This window comes from Neophocaena asiaeorientalis, unplaced genomic scaffold (genome assembly GCF_003031525.2).
Source record: "Neophocaena asiaeorientalis asiaeorientalis breed wild unplaced genomic scaffold, Neophocaena_asiaeorientalis_V1.1 scaffold417, whole genome shotgun sequence".
Taxonomy (NCBI): Eukaryota; Metazoa; Chordata; class Mammalia; order Artiodactyla; family Phocoenidae; genus Neophocaena; species Neophocaena asiaeorientalis.
This window is the reverse complement of record NW_020175387.1, coordinates 551,808-575,434: the sequence shown is the minus strand read 5'-3', so window position 1 is coordinate 575,434 and position 23,627 is coordinate 551,808. Positions and strand designations below refer to the sequence as shown.

Sequence of the window (23,627 nt, the reverse complement as noted above, 5' to 3'; positions counted from 1 at the left end):
CGTTTTCTGTTTTTTTTTTTTTGGCCGCGCTGCTCGGCATGCGGGATCTTGGTTCCCCGACCAGGGATAGAACCCGTGTCCCCTGCAGTGGAAGCACAGAGTCCTAACCACTGGACCGCCAGGGAATTCCCTAAAAATACCTTTTTTTTGAAATAGAAGAAATTTCCTTCGGTTAATTGAAAAGCATCAATCAAACGTTCGTTCTAGGTCAGCACAAGTTCCTTTAAATGTTATAATTTCCATGAAGTGAAATTTTGGCACCAATGAATGAAACAATTGCTTTAATTGTGGACATTCTACCATCATTAATATCCAAAATTATCTCCAAGGCTTAAAGCCTGAAGTTGACTAAAATAATTTTGGAGTCCAACTTCAAGTTTAATTGAAGTAAACTTACTACTTTTTTTTTTTCCCCTACAGCACGTATTTTCTTTTGTTTGGAGTAGAAGGCAGAGGTATAGATTATGGAAGGCAAAGATTTATTACGAATGCTATGATCCCCGCCCCCCCATGCCCCTCCCCGCCATGCACACACAGAGAAGTATTAGTCTCCTTATTTTATGATTGGAAAATCAATGGACCAGCGTCAAAGTGCCTTGTTGCAGGATCTGGGCTGCAGTCAGAGCCAGAACTCAGCTTCGATGGAAAGCCTGTCGTTGCCAAAGACTGTGCTGTAAAAGCGAAGCCCTTTTCATTTCTGAAACAAATTTTAAATTCAGGATATTTTCTTTGGAGAATTGAATCTCGAGATTTAAACTACAGGCAAACTTCGGAGGTATTTGGGTTCGGTTCCAGACCACCAAAATAAAAACTGGGTGCTTCAACTATAAGTTCATTATTAACATTTTAAGACCGTTTGTAAGATCTGTAAAGCAAAACTTTTGAAGGCATACTTGGGTAATTTTCAATGTTACTTAAAATTTTATACCAGTAAATAAGCTTTCTGTTCACATTTTTAAAAGCTCTTTCTTTATATGATTAGAAAATACCTAAATCTTCTGGACTGGTCAGAGGATAAACAAAAATTTCACCAAAACCAAAACAAAACACTTCAGGATTGAGAGGCATAGTCATGATGATTAACAGCAATAAAGCTATGATGTATTTATGGTTCCAACATGTGTTATGATAGTTAGCATGTTTGAGTTGTATAAAATCAGTTTTTCAAATTACATATTTAGCTTTCAGTACATGGCCATTAATTACTTTCATATTAAAGCATATTTTTATTTCTGTTCTTGAGAAGAATTTCATGGGCTAGAAGACATAGTATTAAATAATGGTCTTGAAAAGCTTGTTATTAGTTCTAGCAAAGGAAACAGTACAGAACTGAAACATGTAGTCCAAGTGATTAATGAAGAACCAAAAGTTCTATTTTCAGAGATAAAGATCAAAGAATTTAAGACTGCTTTGATATCCCTTTTTAACAAGTATCTTAGAGTTGGGATCCTTTCCACGGACACTCTACAATGATTTACGGGCCCTAACATTACTTAATAGGCTGCTTTTCAAAAGTGCACGAGAAAAGTAATTTGAACAAAAATAAAGATAACCACTCAGGAAAGAAGGGGAAAGGAATTAGAGATGTTGATCACTTAGAAAAGTGCAAAAAGAAAAAAAGAAGAGAAGGGAAAAGAAAAGAGTAGAAAAAGGAACAAGGTGAACTATATTCTCACTATTCTTTTTTTAGGGCCTTTCTTGCAATGTTTTTATTCAAGAATGTTGCCATTATGCATAAAAAGCCATAGTAATAATTTAAGTTGTTTAGTTCTGCTCTGGCTAAGAATCTGAACTAGCCATCTTTTCTAGGTATGCACCCGAATGATGTAAACCAAAACCGGTTCTGCCCTCTAAGAATATTCTAGTGAAGTTTCATACAAATAACTATAAGTTGATTTAGACAACCTGAGCATTCTGAAGTATAAGCAACCAGGTAATGAGTATGTTGAAAGAGAAGTGAAACTTCTAGGTCAAGGTGACAGATGGATATACGTGTTTACCTTCTTCCTCAGATCTCATTGAGATTACAGAATTCACGGAAGAGAATAAGTCTATAACATAGATGAGAAGGCAGGAGTGCGAATCAGCCCAGAGATTTTGAAGATTGTTTTTGAAGATTGAAAGCACATGGGATTCTACTGATGGATAAACCAGAATGAAGGGACCATACTCTTTATTTATTTTTTTTATAAATTTACTTATATTTTTGGCTGCGTTGGGTCTTCACTGCTGCGTGCAGGCTTTCTCTAGTTGTGGCGAGCGGGGGCTACTCTTTGTTGCAGTGCGCAGGCTTCTCATTGTGGTTGCTTCCCTTGTTGCAGAGCATGGACTCTAGGCACGTGGGCTTCAGTAGTTGTGGCACGCCGGCTCAGTAGTTGTGGCGCACGGGCTTAGTTGCTCCGCGGCATGTGGGATCTTCCCAGACCAGGGCTTGAACCCGTGTCCCCTGCATTGGCAGGCGGATTCTTAACCACTACGCCACCAGGGAAGCCCAACAATACCCTTTAAAACATGTAGAAAAGAAGGTGGAATCAGAGGTAAGAGCCATTCTTCTTGGGGTGGGGAGGTCCCACCCAGCACAAACAAGATGAATTTTTAAAATCCCCACCCCTAGAGACAAACTTGTGAAATTTAAAATCAAGGATAAAGAGTAGACTAAAACCTTCCAGAGAGAGAAAAACAGATTACCTACAAAGGAACAAGAATCCCCATGAGAGACCGCAGTCTTCTCATCAGCATCAGTGGATACTTGAAGTCTAATAGAGCAGGAGTCCCCAGCCCCGGGTATCGGTCCGCAGCCTGTTAGGAACAGTGCCACACAGCAGGAGGCGAGCGAGGCCTCAGCTGCCGCTCCCCGTCGCTCCCCATAGCTCGCATTACTGCCTGACCTGAACCATCCCCCACCACACCCAACCCCGTCCGTAGAAAAATTGTCTTCCACGAAACCAGTCCCTGGTCCCAAAATGTTGGGGACCGCTGTCATAGAGTAAAGTCTCCAAGTTCTGGGTGAGAATAATTTCGAAGCTAGCACTTCTATGTAAGTCAAGCTACTAATAAAGTGTGAAGGCAAGATTCAGCCTTTCAGGGGTATACAGTTCAGAAGCCTCGTGAGACGGTCCTAAATAGGGTATTTTTTTTTTCAATTAAACATGGCAGGTTGAACATATATTTACTTCCTTTACCTTCAAATAAAATTACAGTTAAAGGATTTTTTTTTAAAGACAAAAAATATAATGATAAAGAGATTGAGAGAAAAAGGCTGAAAAGAGATGGTCACAAAATTTCAGGACCGGTAAAGCAGAAGATAGGAGAAAGCCAAATGTCTACAGGAGGGAATTTCAGCAGGCAAGGTCATTTACAGCACCCTGGAAAGGCTCAGGAACTTAAGGATCCAGATGCTTCCATCAATGGAATGGTTGACAGTTGGTATAAGAAACAGTTAGAGCCTTAGATGGCTCTGCAGCCAGGCAACAACTCTGTGCAGGGGGCTCCAGATTGGAAACACCGGCAACAACTGAGAATGGAGACTAAGTATCTATTCTGAATGGTGACCGCCCCCTCCCCAGGTCCCTCCTCCGCATACTCTGAGAAAACTACTCTCACCTGCTCAGAACAGTTTGCTAGATTCCTCTCTGAGGAAACAGATCATCCAAGAAAATGGCTGCAGGTACCAGCAGCTGCGATAGCCAAGTCCCTGTCCAATCACTACCTTGACCTGTGAGTGCCCATCAGTGCTCACAGAGCTTCCAACCAGCTTCTTCATACTCACTCATAAATAGAAATGGACAGCCCAGTTCAACCAAACACTTGAGGAAAACCATTGACAAAGCAAGAGGGAAACCAAAATTAAACAGAAACAAGCAACATAACAAAATTCAGGCAATAAACACTGCCAGGGTCAGAAGAGATGCAATGATATCAATCATGAAATAAGAACACGATATCCTAAAAAAGAACATTCAGAGAATGAAAAGCTCTTGTAAATTAAAAAGTTTGATAGTAGATATATGGTATGAAAACTTGGAAGGTAAAGTTTTGTGACATTTTCCCCAGAAAGTAAACATAAAGATACAGAAATTTGGAGACAAAAGATAGGAAATTAGAGGATCAGTCAAAGAGATCCAACATCTGAGTAATGGGAGTTCCAGAAAGAAAGTGCAAAAAAAAAAAAACCAGAAGGGAGAAAATAAGCAAAGAAATAACACGTTAAAAGTTTTGAACTTAGCACAGGGATTTCAGAAGTCACTGAGTGCCTGGCTCATTAGTTGAAAAAGAAAAGAAGACTCACAACAAAGCATGTTACCATGAAATTCTAGATCACTGAATACATGGACGAATCTATAAGCTTCCAGAGAGGGAAAAAAAAAAAAGTAGGTGACATGAAAAGTCTCCATAATCAGAATGGTATCAGACTACCTAAAGCAACATCTTGACACTGATGATGACAGAGCAATGCCTTTGAAATCCTGAGACAAAATGTTTTCCAAATGAAAATTCTATATCCAATAAAATTATTAATCAAATGTGAGGCTAGAAAAAGGATATTTTCAGACATGCATGATATAAACATTTTTCACTCTTTGTATATTTTCTCAGGAGGTATAGGATGGGATGATCTAGATAAACAAGAGTTAAAACCAAGAGAGAGAATCCAGGAAACGGGGAATTCAAACCAGGAGAGAGATGACTGGGATGCCCAGAGCCAAGATAAGGGAGATGTAAGCTTGACAGCTGCCGCAGCAAGCCTGGAGGGCAAGGAGTAGGAGGGCTGTCACCAAAACAAAACAACCAAAGAAAAAAAAAAAATAACAATGAAATTGGGAATTCCCTGGCGGTCCAGTGGTGAGGACGCGGCGCTCTCACTGCCGTGGCCCAGGGTTCGATCCCTGGTCGGGGAACTAAGATTCCTCAAGCTGCACAGCATGGCCAGAAAAAAGAATGTCAATAGAATGACATATTTCAATGTATTCAGAGGTCTTCAAATTGGTCAGAGAATTTGGAGATAAATAAGTGATGAGTACACACAGCTCAGGTGTAAAAAACAGTTACAGAGTTATAATACAAACCCTGAATATTGGTTTAACCAAAAACCGATGCAAATACGCTGGAAGAACCGGGGAGAAGCATCTGTATGGGTGCAAGTTGTGTACTTATGGAGGGTGGAGGGGGAACGTGCAAGAGACCTAAAATGTCATCCTACATAGTGGGAGATCACTAATATAATACCTCACACTGAGAAATAACAAACAGCAGCATAAGCATATTTTAAGTAAGTATAAAAATCAGTACTCGAGAAAAGAGATGAGAATCGCCTTTAGGGAGCAGTATAATATGATTATTCCTAATTTTACACTTCATGTAAGTTGGAAAAGCCTTGCAGCCATTCACTGGAAACAACTCAGGGACTGAATATAAAAACTGACAATGGGCAGACGACTCCAAGCCACAACCTCTGCAGCAATGAGTTTAGAACACCGAACTAAATCCCCGCAGTTATCTACCCAGAATGGGTAGGACTTGGTCGATGATTGCCAACATCCCTATTTTTGGTCCCTACTTCCAACTCAGGACCAACCAGAGAAAGCCAAATATGTTCCCCCAAACAATCACATGAGATGCCCGCTGCTGGGCTTCCCTGGTGGTGCAGTGGTTAAGAATCCGTCTGCCAATGCAGGGGACACAGGTTCGAGCCCTGGTCCGGGAAGATCCCACATGCCACGGAGCAACTAAGCCGGTGCACCAGTGCTACTGAGCCTGCGCTCTAGAGCCCACGAGCCACAACTACCGAAGCCAGCACGCCTGGAGCCCGTGCTGTGCAACAAGAGAAGCCACCGCAGTGAGAAGCCAGCGCACCGCAACGAAGAGTAGCCCCCGCTCGCCGCAACTAGAGAAAGCCCGCGCGCAGCAGCGAAGACCCAATGCAGCCAAAAATTAAATGAATAAATTTATTTTTAAAAAAAAGGATGCCTGCTGCTAGTTGGCCAGCCTCAGCTTCCTCATGCCAACAATGTCCAATCAGAGAGCACCTGAAGCCTTATTTTTTCACTAGAAAGCTTTCCCACTATGAACTTCTGCCTGCACCTCTGCCAAACACAAGTGATGGTGGCTGACTCCCTTGCTATAGCAAGCGCTGAATAAACAGCCTGTTTTTCTCTTTTGAGTGGTCTTCGTTCATTTCCACAACAACAGCACAATGAATGGCTGTGATAGAATTATACATTACTGTATAGAAAGGCAAATGAACAAGTACAGCTACGTACACAAACATGTTGAAAGAAAAAATGGCAAAGAATACAGAGTATTTCATTTAATTTCCTTAAATCAAACAGAAAGATATGCTCCCAGCATTGGCAGAGTGGCTCTGAGTTGGGGCACTCGTTCAACGCCACCTACAACTCTGCCTCAGCCTCCACCTCCTGCACTTATGAAGCCTAAAGGTCACTGAGCGTACAGGCCTAGGGTCCCCCCAGGTCTTTGCTGAGACCGCGTCTAGTCCTGGGCATGCGCCTGGCCTTCTTGATTCCCTGGTTTACTCCAGAGTCCTTCAAAGCCTTAACCCGCCATGTACCTTCCTCTCCAGGCTTTTCAGTCTGTCTGCTGTCCCTGACCCCAGGCAGACGTAGGTAATGTTTTTAAAGCCCTTAAGAGTTCAGAAGGGGCAAAACAAAGGCAATCCCTGAACTGAACCCTCAGGGAACTGCCAGACAGGTCAAAACACACCACCCATGATCCCGAGCACTGTATTGGCACTTGCCGAAGCATCAAGCCACAGCAAAAGCACAAGTCACTTGTGGCCTTAAGCCGGGTAAGCAAAAACACCAAAATCCTCCTACCAAAATGTAGTAGCCTCTTTCTTCATTAAGCGTGTCCCAGTTGTTTTAAGTTTTATTAGATTTGTTTCAAAAAGTTGATTCTAACAGTTTCTGTCAGCTTACTACTTGCCTCAGAAGAGGGACGGCTCTTTGCATCTCCCTACTCTACCATTTGTCACTCTCTACGTAACCTTTTGAATTAAATCTTAGAAATGGAGGGCAGATTAGTGGTTGCCAGGGGTTGGAGGAATGATGGAGAGTTGAGTGGCGGCAGAAGGGCTCTTCAGTGTTGGAGTATCTTGCCTGTGGTAGACATACGCCCCTACACAAATGATAAGCTTTTCGGAATTAAATACACACACTGCACACACATGGTACAAGACTGGGGAAATCTGGATAAAATTGGTGAATTATATCAATGGCAATATCCCGATGGTGATATACTACGGTTTTACAAATTGACATTGGGGTAAGCTGGAACAAGTGTACAAGGGACCTCTCATTATTTCTTACAACTATATATGAATCTATAGTTATCTCAACAAATTTCAATTTAAAAATTCAAAAGATTCAGATTCAAATGAGGAAGTACAAGGAATACAATGAATTACCCAATTTATTTTGCTTTTCTTTTTTATGCACCCACAAGTTATACGATAAAAATCTACGCTTACATAAATCTATAACAGCTCTTTTAATTAAAGTAAAATAAAATTCTAATTAAGAAAAAACCATATAGTATAACTGATAGTGATGTTTTTAGTGGCACATAAAATAACTAGGCATCTTACAGTTAATATCAACTTAGATTTGATGACTTAGGGTATGTTTGGAATGAGGTTGACCAACTGACTGGTCTGTTTTGACTCACGCCATCGGCTTTGGCACTAACCATCAAAATGTCTGCAATACACACGGTGACAGTAACTAGTGGTGTAACAGGACAGACCGAGTCAGGAAACATTATCCACATTTCTATTTATTATACGTATAGGACAACAACTTCAGGAACAATGAGAAAGTAATATATAAAACTTTCATAAAGAAATACAGATTACAAAATAATCATTTAACTTTTTAAGCAAATGCTTAAGCATTTTCATGCATTTGTTAAATAAAGCATACATAACTCAAAATGCTAAATAATTCTAGTTTTTGACTAAATCCTCTAAGGAATATGTTGGTGAAAACTCAAAACTGTCTAATAAGGTATGCATGATCTTGTTTATTTAGTATTTATCACAGTCGTCAAAATGATCATGGTTAAAGTGGCAGGTGTGGTGGTGGTGGGATGAACTGGGAGACTGGGACTGACATGCATACACTAATACGTATAAAATGGATAACTAATGAGAACCTGCTGTATAAAAAATAAATAAAATAAAATTTAAAAATTCAAAAAAAAAATGATCATGGTTAAAATCCATTTAAGCATTTACAGAATACCATTTAGGCCCAATATTTATCTAACTAAATGAAAATATCAGAGAAATGGATATTTATGGCACCAGGTTATAAAGAAGCTTTATTTAAAACCATCTTTGTCAAAGTTTTAACACTAGAACAAAAATCCAATGTACCTAAATGAGACATAAGCTATTCTTAGTAGTAGTATAAACTCTGTCCTATGGGTATTACTATTTTCAAGATTTTTCCTTTATATGAAAGTACCAAAAGAAAAATTTAAGTATAACTCACAGATTACTTTGTATATTTATCATTCTATAAGCAAATATCTTAGTAATTAATATATTAAGGCCATAGATCAAATCATTACCCCTTATGTCAAAGGCCTATTCACTGATTTAGAAACTTCACTTTTATGTGTGTCATGGAGTTGAAATCAGCCCACAGACACAGAATAGGTTAATAGCAATATATTTTTTCTCTTACCAGGCTTTCACCTTTTTATTGGAACAGGGTTTGGAGGTAGGAGTTTTGAAAGCGCTAGGGTTCAAAAAATTAATTTTTTTATCAGAGTGAAAAGATTCTTTAAGAATACAATGATGGTATATAATCCTGCTCTTACAGCACAAATCCTCATATTAAATGACTGTGCCGCAGAAAAATACTGTAATGCTTTAAACAAAATTTTAAGCTACATTAATGACCACCAAGTTTCACGCAAAATGCAGGAATCAAAATGTTTAACTGCCGTCTTATCGGGCTCCACAAACACACTCAGTCTTCATCGTCCGAGTATATCAGCTTCAGCTTCTTCATAGTCCTCCATCTGTCTTTCAACATGACGCTTGTTCGGTTGTTGAATTTATAATGTGATAGTATTTTAGACCAATTTCCCTCTCCGTATTTCTTCACGCCAGATCTCAGATTCTTGTCTTCTTCCCAAAGCCATGCCTTTTGATGAAAAGTAAGATAGTTACCCACAGAAACAATTATGTTTTTTTCAATTGAGGTATAAATGACAAATAACATTTTATTAGTTTCAGGTGTACAACATAATGATCCAGTATTCATATATATTGTGAAATGACCACCACAATAAGTCTAGTTAACATCCGTCCAAAGCAGATAAAACGTAGAACAGTTATTCACAGACACAATTCCTTAAATAACATATCTACTATAAATACAACTTTTTTATCAGTATCATGTTACAATTTCCTAACGGTGGAAGAAATTCTGTAAACATATCAGGTTTCTGTAAGGTCTTATCGTGGTGATATTGTCAAGGGTCCTGACTATGTCACTGTTCATTTTACACGAACACACTATGGCTCATGGCTCAGCCGCCCAGGATCAGACAGCTACAAAACGACGGAGCTAAACACAAACCCAATTCATCTGACTTTAAGCCCACACTGTCTCTTAAGATGCTTTTCTACAACTGTTAATAGATTAGAGATATGTAGGATTCACAAATACCGAGAACTGATGAATATTTAATTCTTCCCTAATGAACTCAGTGAAAACCCTGTTCCGTCTATGTTAGGCAAAGTACACACACACATAAAACTCAAATCTTCTCTAAAACAGATTTTTGAGAACTAACACAATCTAGTTTAAAAAAACACTATTTTGTTTTTGGAGAAAATGACTGAAGAATTTTAAAAGTCAAATTCATTATTATACACAGAAACAGATCGCTGACACCTGGCATTTGTTATAGGTGACCAACTAGCCACCCCTTCTGCCGACATGCTGAGGAGCAGTATGGTCACCTGAGTGATTATTTACTGTGTCTGAACTACGAATAATCTCCCCGGCTGACTCACATCTGCTTTAAAAATCCACTCATCATCAGTCACAAGAAGCCAAATACTGTAAGATTTCACGTACACGAGATACCTAGAGTAGTCAAATTCCCAGAAAGAGAAAGTAGAATGGTGGCTGCCAGGGCACGGGAGGAAGGGGGAAATGTCTTCTGAGTAGAGCGTTTCAGTTTCGCAAGGTGAAAAAGTTCCAGAAGTTGTTCCACAACAACGTGAATGCATTTAATGCCAGTGAATCATACACTTAAAAATGATTAAGGTGATAAGTCTTACGCTATGTTTTACTACAAATAAATTTTTTAAAATGAGCAAAGGACTTGAGTAGACAATTCTCCAAAACAGATATACAAATGGCCAATAAGCACTTGAAAAAAATGCTCAACATCACTAATCATTAGGGAAGTGCAAATCCAAACCACCAGGAAATGTCACCTCAAACCCATTAGGATGTCCACCATCAAAAAAACTAGAAAATAATAGGTGGTGGCGAGGATGAGAAACTGGAACTCACGTGCTGTTAATGGGAATGAAAAACTGTGTGACTGCTAGGGAAAATACTATGGTGGTTCCTCAACAATTAAAAGTACCATGTGACCCAATTCTACTTGTGGGTACATATCCAAAAGAACTGAAAGCAGAGACTTGAAAAGAAATTTGTACACCCCTGTTGATAGCAGTATTACACGTAATAGCCAAAAGGTGGAAGCAACCTAAGTGTCCACTGATGGAGAACTGCATAAGCAAAATGTGGTATATAAATAGGAGACATTATTCAGCCTTAAAAAAGGAAGAAAATGCTGACATGTACTACAATGTAAATGAATCTTGAGGACATTATGCTAAGTGAAACAAGTCAAACACAAAAGAACAAATACTGTAGGATTCCACTTATATGAGGTACCTAAAACAGTCAAATTCAGAGACAGAAAGTAGAAAAGTTGGTTGCCAGAGGCTTGGGGGTAGGGGTGAATGAGGAGTTATTTTTAATGGGTACAGAGTTTTAGTTTTGCAAGATAAAAAGAGCTCTGTAGGGCTTCCCTGGTGGCGCAGTGGTTGAGAGTCCACCTGCCATGCAGGGGACACGGGTGAGAGGCCCGCGTACCACAAAAAACAAACAAAATATTGTATCGTAATTCCCATTACATACCATCTACGGGAAAAAAGTCTTTATTGTAGAAAGGCTCTTACTTTTCTTCTTGAATAAAGTTACAAAAGGAAGGCCTCTTTTCAAACTGTGATGAGGCAGGCAAAAATATCTTTGTCTGTTTAACATACAAATGCAGCGAGAAGAAACTGTCCAAGAAGAAACTGTGCAAGACTACTGCAATAAAAAATTTTAAAGAACCAAAATCTCAACACAAAGTAAGATAAAATCATTTACTCATCTGAAACAAAGTATCCCAGCAAAAAGCCAACAGTGGAAAGCTAAAAATAAAACCAGACACAGAACTGTTTTTTGACATAGTAAATAGTGATAGATGATATCACCTGTATTCTATGTTACGTAGTTGATATTCCATATTTTGTTTCAAATACAAAAAAGACAGAATCTTTTCTTGATATATACCTATAAATAACGCCTATAATCCCATTTAGAATTGTTGCCAGAAGAACAACAGGGAAAGATAAAATGTATGAGGCAGAGACTTCTGGATTTTAGAGCAACCTGGAGAGCTTGGAAATATCACCCCAGTCGTCATAACAAGAAAAATGGTGAACAAACTGTAAAGTCAATAACTCTTCCTAGATCCATCAGAAAATTAATGTCACAGGGCAAACAGAAAGGTGGATACAGAGAATCATAGATTACTGGAAGCAGAAGGCCAGGAGAAGCAGCTCACAGCTGGGGCCAGTACTGGGAGGAACATTTGACTGTGATGGACAAATTGAGGGAGGCTCATTGTGAACAAGCTTGAGTCAAAAACTCCAGGGGCCCAATCTTAGGGGGCCCACAAACTTGTGAGTTTTCTCTCCAAAAGCCCCACCAGGTTCTCATGGTGAAGACGACAGAATAATCTCCTCCTGCTTCGAGCAGGTGGAAGAGGAAAATACCCATTTCAAAATACATCCAGAGCATTCTGTTCTCATTAACAAAGCCTGCCCTCGGACTTCCCTGGTGGTGCAGTGGTTAAGAATCCACCTGCCAATGCAGGGGACACGGGTTTGAGCCCTGGTCTGGAAAGATCCCACATGCCGCGGAGCAACTAAGCCCGTGTGCCACAGCTACTGAGCCTGCACTCTAGAGCCCGCGAGCCACAACTACTGAAGCCTGCGTGCCTAGAGCTCGGCTCCGCAACAAGGGAAGTACCTGCAATGAGAAGGCCGCGCACTGCAATGAAGAGCAGCCCCCGCTCGCCACAACTAGAGAAAGCCCGCACGCAGCAACAAAGACCCAACGCAGCCAAAAATAAATAAATAAATTTATTAAAGAAACAAAACAGGTGCAGGAAGCTCAGAGAACACAAAGAAAGATAAATACCAAAAAATCTACATCTTGGCACATCATATTCAAAGTGGGAAAACAATCAGAGACAAAAAATATATATGACTTTTGGTTGCATATAGTGGCATAAGGTCAACATTCCCTCATTCTCCTTTGGGAATTCACCCAACAGCAACAAGGAAAGAAATGAAATCCCAAACTCGTAAAATTAAGAGAACCCTTTGGCCTGACCATAACATAGGTGAATGGGGTCCATTATTGGTGGAAACTGACAAAAGGTATGTGAAGAAGTGGGGCACAGCCACTCTACCTATAGATCACAGAAAGCCCGTGGCATACACTTTTCCAAAGTAAGGAACATATCCTGAGGTGTACACCTTAAATCCCTGGTCTGCAACAGCAGGAGCCTCTCTCAACCAGCATTACCTCCAAAAAGTAGAGGTGGTGGAGCTAAATTAGGAATCATGCAGACAAGCAATAGTTGCAGGAAGCAAACCAAAAACTGGAGTTGACTGCTATGTTCACTGCGGGAGAAGGCATGGTCAAAATAAACTTGAGTCACAGGAGATATCCCTAGTAACCTAGAACTTGACCCTAGCCCAGCACCTCAACAATGAACCATTTGCAAATAGCTTATCAAAAAGAAAAAAAAAGCATCTTAAATAAAGAAGAATAAGAAGAAAAGTATAGGATCATCTCCCACTGCCAACATGATCAAACAAGGACCAGATCTACTCACCTGCTGTGAACAACTAGAAAACCAGATAAAATACAGTAAACAATGGTTTCAGAAACTGGACGGATGGCACAGGACTATAATCACTGAGAGGGCAAACAAATGAAATGAATCCTAAAAGGAACCCATTTTAGCTTTCTGAATAGAAAAATTCTTTATCAAATGATATTTTTTCTTTCTTTTTTTTTTTTTAAAGCACAGAAAAATCTTATTTAAATTGAATCTATGGAGGCTTCCCTGGTGGTGCAGTGGTTAAGAATCCACCTGCCAATGCAGGGGACATGGGTTCGAGCCCTGGTCCGGGAAGATCCCACATGCTGTGGAGCAACTAAGCCCGTGCGCCACAACTACTGAGCCTGTGCTCTAGAGCCCATGAGCCACAACTACTGAACCCACGCGCCTAGAGCCTGTGCTCCACAACAAGAGAAGCCACCACAATAAGAAGCCTGTGCACCTCAACGAAAAGTAGCCCCTGCTCGCTGCAACTAGAGAAAGCCCGTGCGCAGCAACGAAGACCCAACACAGCCAAAAATAAATGAATTAAATAAGTAAATAAATAAATAGAATCTATGTTAGGAAGATACAAATATAAAAACTTATCAAGTAGATTTAAGTTCCACCCTACATCTGATGAACTGATTTTATGATGACAGTAATACAATAATTCTAAATAAATGTCACTAACATCCAGCTTAAGAAAACCTTTAAAATGTGGGTGAACTTTCAATAGGCAAATTGGTCAACAAATCTAAGATGGCAGAGTTAAAGATGGCAAAGAGAAAACATTTTATCCTCAAGATTTTTTAGGGTTGAACAGAAATAATGTAAAATAATCACAATTATTCAAGTTATGACTTTAATATCAAGTATTATTTAATTATAATAAACATACCTGTTTTTTTCTAGGTTGATGTTTTTCAGGAGTTAGACGCTGACTATTTAAAACACGTATTCTCTCGCTTTCAGTGGCTTGCCTACTCTTCTCTTTTTTCTTTCTTCCACCTAAAAGTAGAAATGCTGTCATCAAAAATTGTCTCACATTAAAAGAATTATATAATTTTTTTTTTTGGCCACACCGTGCAGCATGTGCGATCTTAGTTCCCCGACCAGGGATTGAACCCATGCCCCCTGCAGTGGAAGCATGGAGTCTTAGCCACTGGACCACCAGGGAAGTCCCAGAAGAATATTTTTAAAGGTTACCATGAAATTCCTATCTACTGGTTAGCTATTTTTTTAAAAAAAGAACTCTGTGTAGTTTTTTTCCTTTGAATCTGGAAGCAGCGTGATATAGTGCAAAGATCAGTCTTTGAAAATCAGGGGTGTGTGTGTTTCCTTTCCAACCTGGACCTGGCAGAACCGCTCCTGCAAAGGGTGTCAAGAAGAAGGGCCATTCTAGGATAGAAAGCCCAGAGATAAACCCACGCACCTATGGTCAACTAATCTATGACAAAGGAGGCAAGGATACACAATGGAGAAAAAAGACAGTCTCTTCAATAAGTGGTGCAGGGAAAACTGGACAGCTACATGTAAAAGAATGAAATTAGAACACTCCCTAACACCATACACAAAAATAAACTCAGAATGGATTAGAGACCTACATGTAAGACCGGACACTATAAAACTCTTAGAGAAAAACACAGGAAGAACACTCTTTGACATAAATAACAGCAAGATCTTTTTTGATCCACTTCCTAGAGTAATGGAAATAAAAACAAAAATAAACAAATGGGACCTAAAGAAACTTAAAAGCTTTTGCAAAGCAAACTACAAACAAGACAAAAAGACAACCCTCAGAATGGGAGAAAATATTTGCAAACGAATCAACGGACAGAGGATTAATATCCAAAGTATATAAACAGCTCATGCAGCACAATATTAAAAAAACAACCCAATCAAAAAATGGGCGGGGCTTCCCTGGTGGCGCAGTGGTTGGGAGTCCGCCTGCCGATGCCGGGGACACGGGTTCATGTCCCGGTCCAGGAAGATCCCACATGCCACGGAGGGGCTGGGCCCGTGAGCCATAGCCACTGAGCCTGCGCATCTGGAGCCTGTGCTCTGCAAAGGGAGAGGCCACAACAGTGAGAGGCCCGCGTACCGCAGGAAAGAAAAAAAAAAAAAATGGGCAGAGAGAATGGACTTGAGGACACGAGGAGGGGGAAGGGTAAGCTGGGATGAAGTGAGAGAGTGGCATGGACTTATGAATATTACCAAATGTAAAACAGATAGCTCCTGGGAAGCAGCCGCATAGCACAGGGAGATCAGCTCGGTGCTTTGTGACCACCACCTAGAGGGGTGGGATAGGGAGGGTAGGAGGAAGACGCAACAGGGAGGAGATATGGGGATATATGTATAGCTGATTCATTTTGTTATAAAGCAGAAACTAACACAACACACCATTGTGAAGCAATTATACTCCAATAAAGATGTTAAAAAAATTAATTAACATAAAAGAGATGTACAATATTGTAAACCTTGACAATGTAAAAGTAGGGTATAGAGGACAGCAGTGAGAAGGCAGAAAACGTGGGTAGAAGAAAAGTGAGGTGAAGGAGTGGTAATTTCCTCCTTTCACATTATAGGGAGTCAGGAGGTATTATCTAAAATCAAATAAAATATAGCAGTATATTATTTCGAGTTATAAAGACAACCAATAGTAGATTTAAAACTAATAAAACTCTGGAAGTGAGTATTAAAGTTCCTAGTTTAAGAGCAATTGTTGAAAGAAATGCAAGTACAAACATATTATTTAGAATTTATAGTAGTACCTACCAGAAGTAAAAAATAAACTTTTAAAACAGTTATATCTGCTATAATAGGGCAACACAAGGTATCCTTGCGATGATGCAACTACTTTATATCTTGGTTGAATCAATGTCAATACACTACTTGTGATACTGTACTACAGAATTGCAAGGTGTTGCCCAGTTATATTCTTAATTCTACCAAAGACTCTACCAAGCTAATATATTTACTTTCTTTTTCCCCTTTCCTGAGGTATGAGTGACAACTAAAATTGTAAGATGTTTAAAGTGTAAAAGAAAAAAAAGGGCAGAAGACCCAAACAGACATTTCTCCAAAAAAGACATACAGATGGCCAAGAAGCACATGAAAAGATGCTCAACATCACTAATTATTAGAGAAATGCAAATCAAAACTACAATGAGGTATCACGTCACATCAGTTAGAATGGGCATCATCAGAAGAAAATCTACAAACAGCAAATGCTGGAGAGGGTATGGAGAAAAGGGAACCCTCTTGTACTGTCGGTGGGAATGTAAACTGATACAGCCACTATGGAGAACAGTATGGAGGTTCCTTAAAAAATTAAAAATAGAACTACCATATGACCCAGCAATCCCACTACTGGGCATATAACCAGAGAAAACCGTAATTCAAAAAAACACATGCACCTCAATGTTCACTGCAGCACTATTTACAACAGCCAGGTCATAGAAGCAACCTAAATGCCCATCGACAGACAAATGGATAAAGAAGATGTGGTACATATATACAATGGAATATTACTCAGCCATAAAAAGGAACGAAATTGGGTCATTTGTAGAGACGTGGATGGACCTAGAGACAGTCATACGGAGTGAAGTAAGTCAGAAAGAGAAAAACAAATATCGTATATTAACGCATATATGTGGAACCTAGAAAAATAGTACAGATGCACCAGTTTGCAGGGCAGAAATTGAGACACAGATGTAGAGAACAAACATAGGGACACCAAGGGGGAAAGTGGGGCAGGGGGTGGTGGGATGAATTGGGAGATAGGGATTGACATATATACACTAATATGTATAAAATAGATAATAAGAAAAAAAAATATGTGTTTAACTAAACTGAAGTATAATTCTGACAAACTTTTTGATAGCAGCAGTAATTAGGTTCTGTAATAGGTCAGCTTAAACATAATTCCCAAGATCCTTAGTTAACTTTAAAATCTAGTATAAACGGTAAGTATAATTTTGGATATCTGGGTAATTTCTAAGTAAGACAGGATGCTCAAACATAGGTCATGAGGTATAGTCTGTATCTAGCTTTGCTTCTTTTTTTTTTTTTTTGCGGTACGCGGGCCTCTTGCTGTTGTGGCCTCTCCCGCCGTGGAGCACAGGCTCCGGACGCGCAGGCTCAGCGGCCATGGCTCACGGGCCCAGCCGCTCAGCGGCATGTGGGATCTTCCCGGACCGGGGCACGAACCCGTGTCCCCTGAATCGGCAGGTGGACTCTCAACCACTGCACCACCAGGGAAGCCCTCTTGATTCTTTTATGCCTTTAAACGTCATCTCACCTCCTAGTGCCTGCCTTTTCATTATCTGTTTAAAAAAGGAATAATATTTACCTTATAGAATTGTTGCAATTTCTTAATATAATGTTTAAGGAGTATTTGACACAGCGTAAGAAGTAAACCCTTCCCTCTTTCCCTCTTATTCACAGTCTAGTAAGACAAGAAATAAATGTATATGCAACTCAAAAGAAACAGAATGGTAATTATTGAAAGAAAATTGTGTGTACAGTTGACCCTTGAATAACATGGGTTTGAACTATATGGGCCCACTTATACACGGATTTTTTTTTTCAATAAACATAGTACCTGTATTTTCATTTTACAGATCTTTAAGTGTGGGGAAGAGTTTGTGTTCGATTAGCGATCACAATATGTGGAATCAAAAGAACTAGGGTTTGAGTTCTGATTCTGCTAACTGTTTCAGCTTCCTGCCCTCAGGTGAATCACTTATCAATTCTTTTGTTTTTGAGGCAGAGATAGCAGGATGCATTGACTGCACAGGAGTCGGTGCCCCTGATCCCCATGTTGTTTAAAGGTCAACTGAACAGAAAACCTAAAAGAATATACACATAGAATTAAAAAGGGTTTAGCAAGGTGGTTGCATATAAGATCAATAAACAAAACTCAACAGTGTTTCTGTACATTAGCAACAGTTAAAATATTTAACTAAAATAGTCAAAAGATAATATTTACAATAGTAATAAAATATTTAACATTCTTAGGGATAAATCCAGCAAATGCAGTCAAGATCCGTATGTAGTAAATTATAAGCTTTACTATATATATGCGTGTGTGCATGCACATATACAAGTTATAAGAATATATATAAGACAATCTAAATAAAGAAATATGCTTTTTGTTCATGTAGAGGAAGACAATATAATTGTGTCAGCTGTCTCCAAAATTGTCTACTAGGACTTCCCCAGTGGCGCAGTGGTTAAGAATCCACCTGCCAATGCAGGTGACAGGGGTTTGAGCCCTGGTGCTGCAGAACAACTAAGCCCATGTGCCACAACTTCTGAGCCTGCACTCTAGAGCCCACGAGCCACAACTACTGAGCCTGCATGCTGCAACTACTGAAGCCTGTGAACCTAGAGCCCACGCTACGCAACAAGAGAAGCCACTGCAGTGAGAAGCCCGCGCACCGCAACGAAGAACAACTAAGCCCCTGCTCGCCACAACCAGAGAAAGCCTGTGCACGACAACGAAGACCCAACACAGCCAAAAATAAAATTAATTAATTTAAAAAAACAAAAATGAAAACTGTCTACTATTACAATGTAATTTTTTTTTTTTGGTGGTACGCGGGCCTCTCACTGTTGTGGCCTCTCCCGTTGCGGAGCACAGGCTCCGGACACACAGGCTCAGCGGCCATGGCTCACAGGCCTAGCCACTCCGCGGCACGTGGGATCCTCCCGGACCGGGGCACGAACCCACGTCCCCTGCATCGGCAGGCAGACTCTCAACCACTGCGCCACCAGGGAAGCCCTACAATGTAATTTTAAATCAAAATTTCAACAGGGTTCTTCGTAGAATTTAACAAGATTATTCTAAAATTATGTATCAGAAGAGTTAGTCCATCATGGGCCCTGAGCATCCCTTCAGTTTTTGCTGAATGTACAACAAGGCTTACTCATTCCCTGATACTAAACAGTTTCTACAGTTAGTCAGGAACCTAAATAGGTCAAGGGAACCACGGTCTGACCACCATGTAACTAACTCTCTCCAGGGGAAGGCAACTGGATTATTTGCTACGTTTTGCTTGCTGCTTACTCTAAAAGTGCCCTTGGCCCCAGGTTCCTCCTTGCAGTACAACCTACTGCCTGCAGAGCATCTACCTGGGTCCACTGCACTGTCTTTGGGACCTGGCGAGGGGAACCAGCCCAACTACGCTGATGCCATATGCTGTTGCTATCTGTTGTGCTGTAATAAACCGTCTTGCTCTGACCCAAGTCTTGTTGTCTACTTTTGGCACCTATGGAGTGGTAGCAGCTTCACTGCTTGCAATCTTCTATAAAGTGGTTTTCTTCCCCCTGACAATATGGAAGACCAAAACACCAAGAATACTCAAGATACTCCTAAAGAATAACAAAAAGATGCAAGAAATTGCCCTATCACACACTGAGTTATTACTAAACTACAGTAATTGAGACAATATGGTATCAGTGCAGGAACAGATCATATGTGTTGGTGAGGTTAATGGAAACCACACCAGTTATTTTGAACAGAGATTTTCATATTGGGAACTGTTCTAACAGGCGCTAGAGGACCAAAAAGGCAAAAATAAATTAACGGAGATTAATAATTAAGAGAAATTCATATATAGGTGGAGATTTCAATACTTCTCTCTCAGTAAGTAGTGAACAAGAAGACAAAAAATAAGCATGCATACAGAACACCTGAGAAGCACTATGAATCAATTTGACCTAACACTCCACTCAACAACAGCAAAATTCACATTCTTCTTAAGTGCACATCAACAGTCACCAAGACAGACCATATTCTGGGCCATAAAGCAAATCTTAAATTAAAAAAGAAAAAGAAAGAAATCCTCAAAGCATATTCTCAGGTCGGAACCGAATTAATTGGAAATCATTAATAGACAGGTATTTGGAATATCCTAAAATTTTTGGAAATTAAACAAAGAGCTGCTTCTTTTTTTAAAAAATAAATTTATTTATTTATTTTTATTTTTGGCTGCGTTGCATCTTTGTTGCTGCACGCGGGCTTTTCTCTAGCTGCGGCGAGAGGGGGCTACTCTTCGTCGCAGTGCACGGGCTTCTCATTAGGTGGCTTCTCTTCTTGCAGAGCACGGGCTCTAGGAGCGCGGGCTTCAGTGGTTGTGGCACTCAGGCTCAGTAGTTGTGGCTCGTGGGCTCTAAAGCGCAGGCTCAGTAGCTGTGGCGCACGGGCTTAGTTACTCCGCGGCATGTGGCATCTCCCCAGACCAGGGCTCAAACCTGTGTCCCCTGCATTGGCAGGCGGATTCTTAACCACTGCGCCACCAGGGAAGCCCAAATGAAGAGCTTCTTAATAGCCCGGAAGATCAAAGAAAAAAGTCTCAAGGGAAATAAAAAAATATATTTTGATGAAAATGGAAATATAACATAAAAATTTGTGGGATGCAACTAAGGCAGTAATTAAAGGAAAATTTATAGCATTAAATGAACATATTAGAAAAACTTGGGCAACTATGAAGAAAAAGCAACTCATATACAAAGGGGGAAAAAGTCAGGTTGATGTCAGATTGTCCACAGCAGCGCTCATAAAGTCAGAAAATAATGGAGCAAAATCTGCAAAGTTGTAAGGAAAAGTATTTCCAAAGAATACTACATTTAGCCAAAATTTTTGTGCTAATATCACCCATTACAGCTGAAATCAATCAGTAGTCTAAAGTTGAAATTTAGTTATAGAGGCAAACTGACCCAACCTATCAAAGCAATTCATATTATTTATTCTTCATTTTGGAGAATAATGGCTTACTGATATATTTCTTATGAAACAGCATTTATGTGAAGTTCATTGAATCCTTCAGTTTCACCTTCAAAAAATTAAATGTAAATATATTTTAAAGTACATATGTAACCTCATCACATTTTTATAAATTTTTATTTGCTTTGATTCTATCTATTCTTCCATTGAGGCAGTCTATCTATCTCAGTATTTAAGGACATGGGCTCTGAAGTCAGAAATGTCTGATTTCAAATTCTGGCTCTGGTTCTGTTCATGACCTGTGTGACCAAGGGCTTTTTACACTTAACCTCTTTTTGTCTCAGCTTCCTCATCTGTAAAATGGGAGTGATTAAAAAAAAAAAAAAGTATTGATCCAGATTGTTTTGAGGATTGAGCTTATAGATAAAAAGCTTTTAACTCAAATATTAATCATTTCACTGAATGCTGGTGAGACTTTTCTGCATAGAAAGCATTTAAGTGATTTTTTTTCAATTTTTCTGAATTACTTGATTTTTTAAAAGTACATAGCAATTTTACAAAACTGAAAAACAATTGTTTTTAAAAGATGTCTAAAAAAATTTTTTTTAAATGTTTAGCATGAACAAAATAAATATCCTCTATTAGGAAAAAGAGGATACCTAGGTAACATTTAAGCAACTTGGACTTTTTTGGAAGGTATATGTATATATTACTAACATCTAACAGAAAGTCAAGAAATGTACTAAAACTCACAGGATCTTCTAGGTTCAATATCCATAGTCACTGTCAAGCCACTCTACAATGTGATTATGGTCTTCATTGGTTCAATTACTGATCAGCTAGAGTGTAAAAAAGTGTATGCTTCCATTTCTTTGAACTTTGTATTATGAAATTAAAAGTCCAGGAAAATCCCCAAATTATTTTACTCTAGAATTATGATTCCTAGTCATTTTGCAGCTAGGAACTCCACCAACATGAAGCAAATATTTCTTTGAGTTTAACTTTACCATCTTTAAAGTGAGGACGATGATAATATCTACAGATGTAAATGTTTTAGAGCTGTAATTTACAAATACTAGCTAACAGTGGCCCTATCATCAGCCATCAGCTAAGAATAAATTTATTCAATTAATATTTACTTCAGGCATACTATGTACCTGGAATCAAGTTGGTACATCTATTATTTTTATACTGATCAGTAAGTATTTAGATTTGGATCAATAAAGTTTAAAAATCCTTGCATTAGAACATAGTACGGGTTCAATAAACATGTTTGGAATGAATATATACCAAGGAGGAACTTACAATTATATTATAATCGAAAATAATTACAGACTGCTTTTAAGATTTTTTTTTTGGTTATTGTTGCTTGTTTTTTAAATCTAGCAATGCCTTTTATAAGGATAATAAATTCTAAATGCAATGAGGAATAAATTCTAAATGCAATCTGCAATGCCAGAGTCTATACATAGTCAATCCTCATTATATTCATGGATTCTGGTATTTGAAAATTCACCTACCTGCTGAAAGTTGTAACAAAAATCAAAACTTGCAGTGCTTTTGTGGACACTGGTGGACATGCACAGAGTGGCAAAATATTTGAGTTCATGTTCCCAGCTGAGGTTAAACAAGGTGAAGCTCTGCTTTCTTATTTTAGCTTCCAGGCTAGCAATAATTGTTCTTTTTACGGTCTATTTAGTGCCATATTTTTGTGCTTTTTTGGGGGTAATTCTGCTGTTTAAAATTTTCCCCAAGTGTATTGTGGAAGTGCTGTCTAGTGTTCTTGGGTGCAAGAAGGCTATGTATGATGTTCCTTACAGAGAAAAATATGTGGTTAGGTAAGCTTCATTCAGGCGAGAGTTACAGTGTTGTTGGCCTGGGTTCAATGTTAATGAATCAACAATGTATATTAAATAAGGTTTCTTTAAACAGAAACAGGGACTTCCGTGGCGGTCCAGTGGTTAAGACTCCGTGCTTCCACTGTGGGGGGCACGGGTTCCATTCCTGGTCGGGGAACTAAGATCCCGCATGCCACATGGTGCGGCCTAAATGAATAAACAGAAACACATAAAACAAGGTTATGTATTGAATAGTTGACCAAAATGTTGTAACCATAGGCTCAAAAGAACCTAACCCTGTATTCCCCTGTAATCATTCAGTATTCACTAAGTGTTCACAATGACCTTATAGAACATTACCGTAAATAACAAGAACCAACTGTAACTTTCTAAATTAAGCACCACCTCTAACTATCTCTTTGAAGTCATGACATTTAATCCCTTCGTGCTTTAGTTTTCTGATGTGTGTTTGTGTGTTGTGGGGTGTGGTCAAGGGCTGGATCGCTTTCAAGTATCGATTCTCCACTCTGAAAACTGTAATAAATGTACTTACTTTGAAGAGTTTCCGCTCTTTCCTCTTTCTTACCAACATCTTGTTGTCGGTTTCCATGTTTCAACTTAGATAAGAAGAGATTTTTGTGAGACCTAAATGAAACACAAAAGCTTGTGACTTGTTCTGCAAAGACTAGAAAAGCTATAGAAAAAGGTAGATGATTTGTCTCAATCTCTATCCAGGACCTGCTTCTACTTTGGTCTGTTTCCCTTTGGTGCTCTCCTTGCACTAATGCCCCATTTTTTTTTTTTTTTTTTTTTTGGGTACGCGGGCCCCCCCCTGCCCTGGC

General features: G+C 39.3%; 1 protein-coding gene across 6 annotated transcripts in view; it reads right to left on the bottom strand.

The window, feature by feature from the left end:
- Positions 1-7,773: 7,773 nt before the first annotated feature.
- Positions 7,774-23,627, bottom strand: part of TERF1 (telomeric repeat binding factor 1) — a 36,847-nt gene continuing 20,993 nt past the window's right edge. For 3 of the 6 annotated variants that reach the window (XM_024765742.1, XM_024765743.1, XM_024765744.1), the window contains 3 exons: positions 23,339-23,430; positions 14,117-14,226; positions 7,774-9,170 (listed from right to left, as the gene is read on the bottom strand). In XM_024765742.1, coding sequence (XP_024621510.1) covers positions 8,994-9,170; positions 14,117-14,226; positions 23,339-23,430 — 379 coding nt within the window. In that variant the 3' untranslated portion in view covers positions 7,774-8,993. Of the gene's footprint in view, positions 9,171-14,116; positions 14,227-22,467; positions 23,431-23,627 lie in introns of those variants that run through there. The other 3 variants (XM_024765745.1, XM_024765747.1, XR_003006024.1) reach the window with 2 other exon arrangements.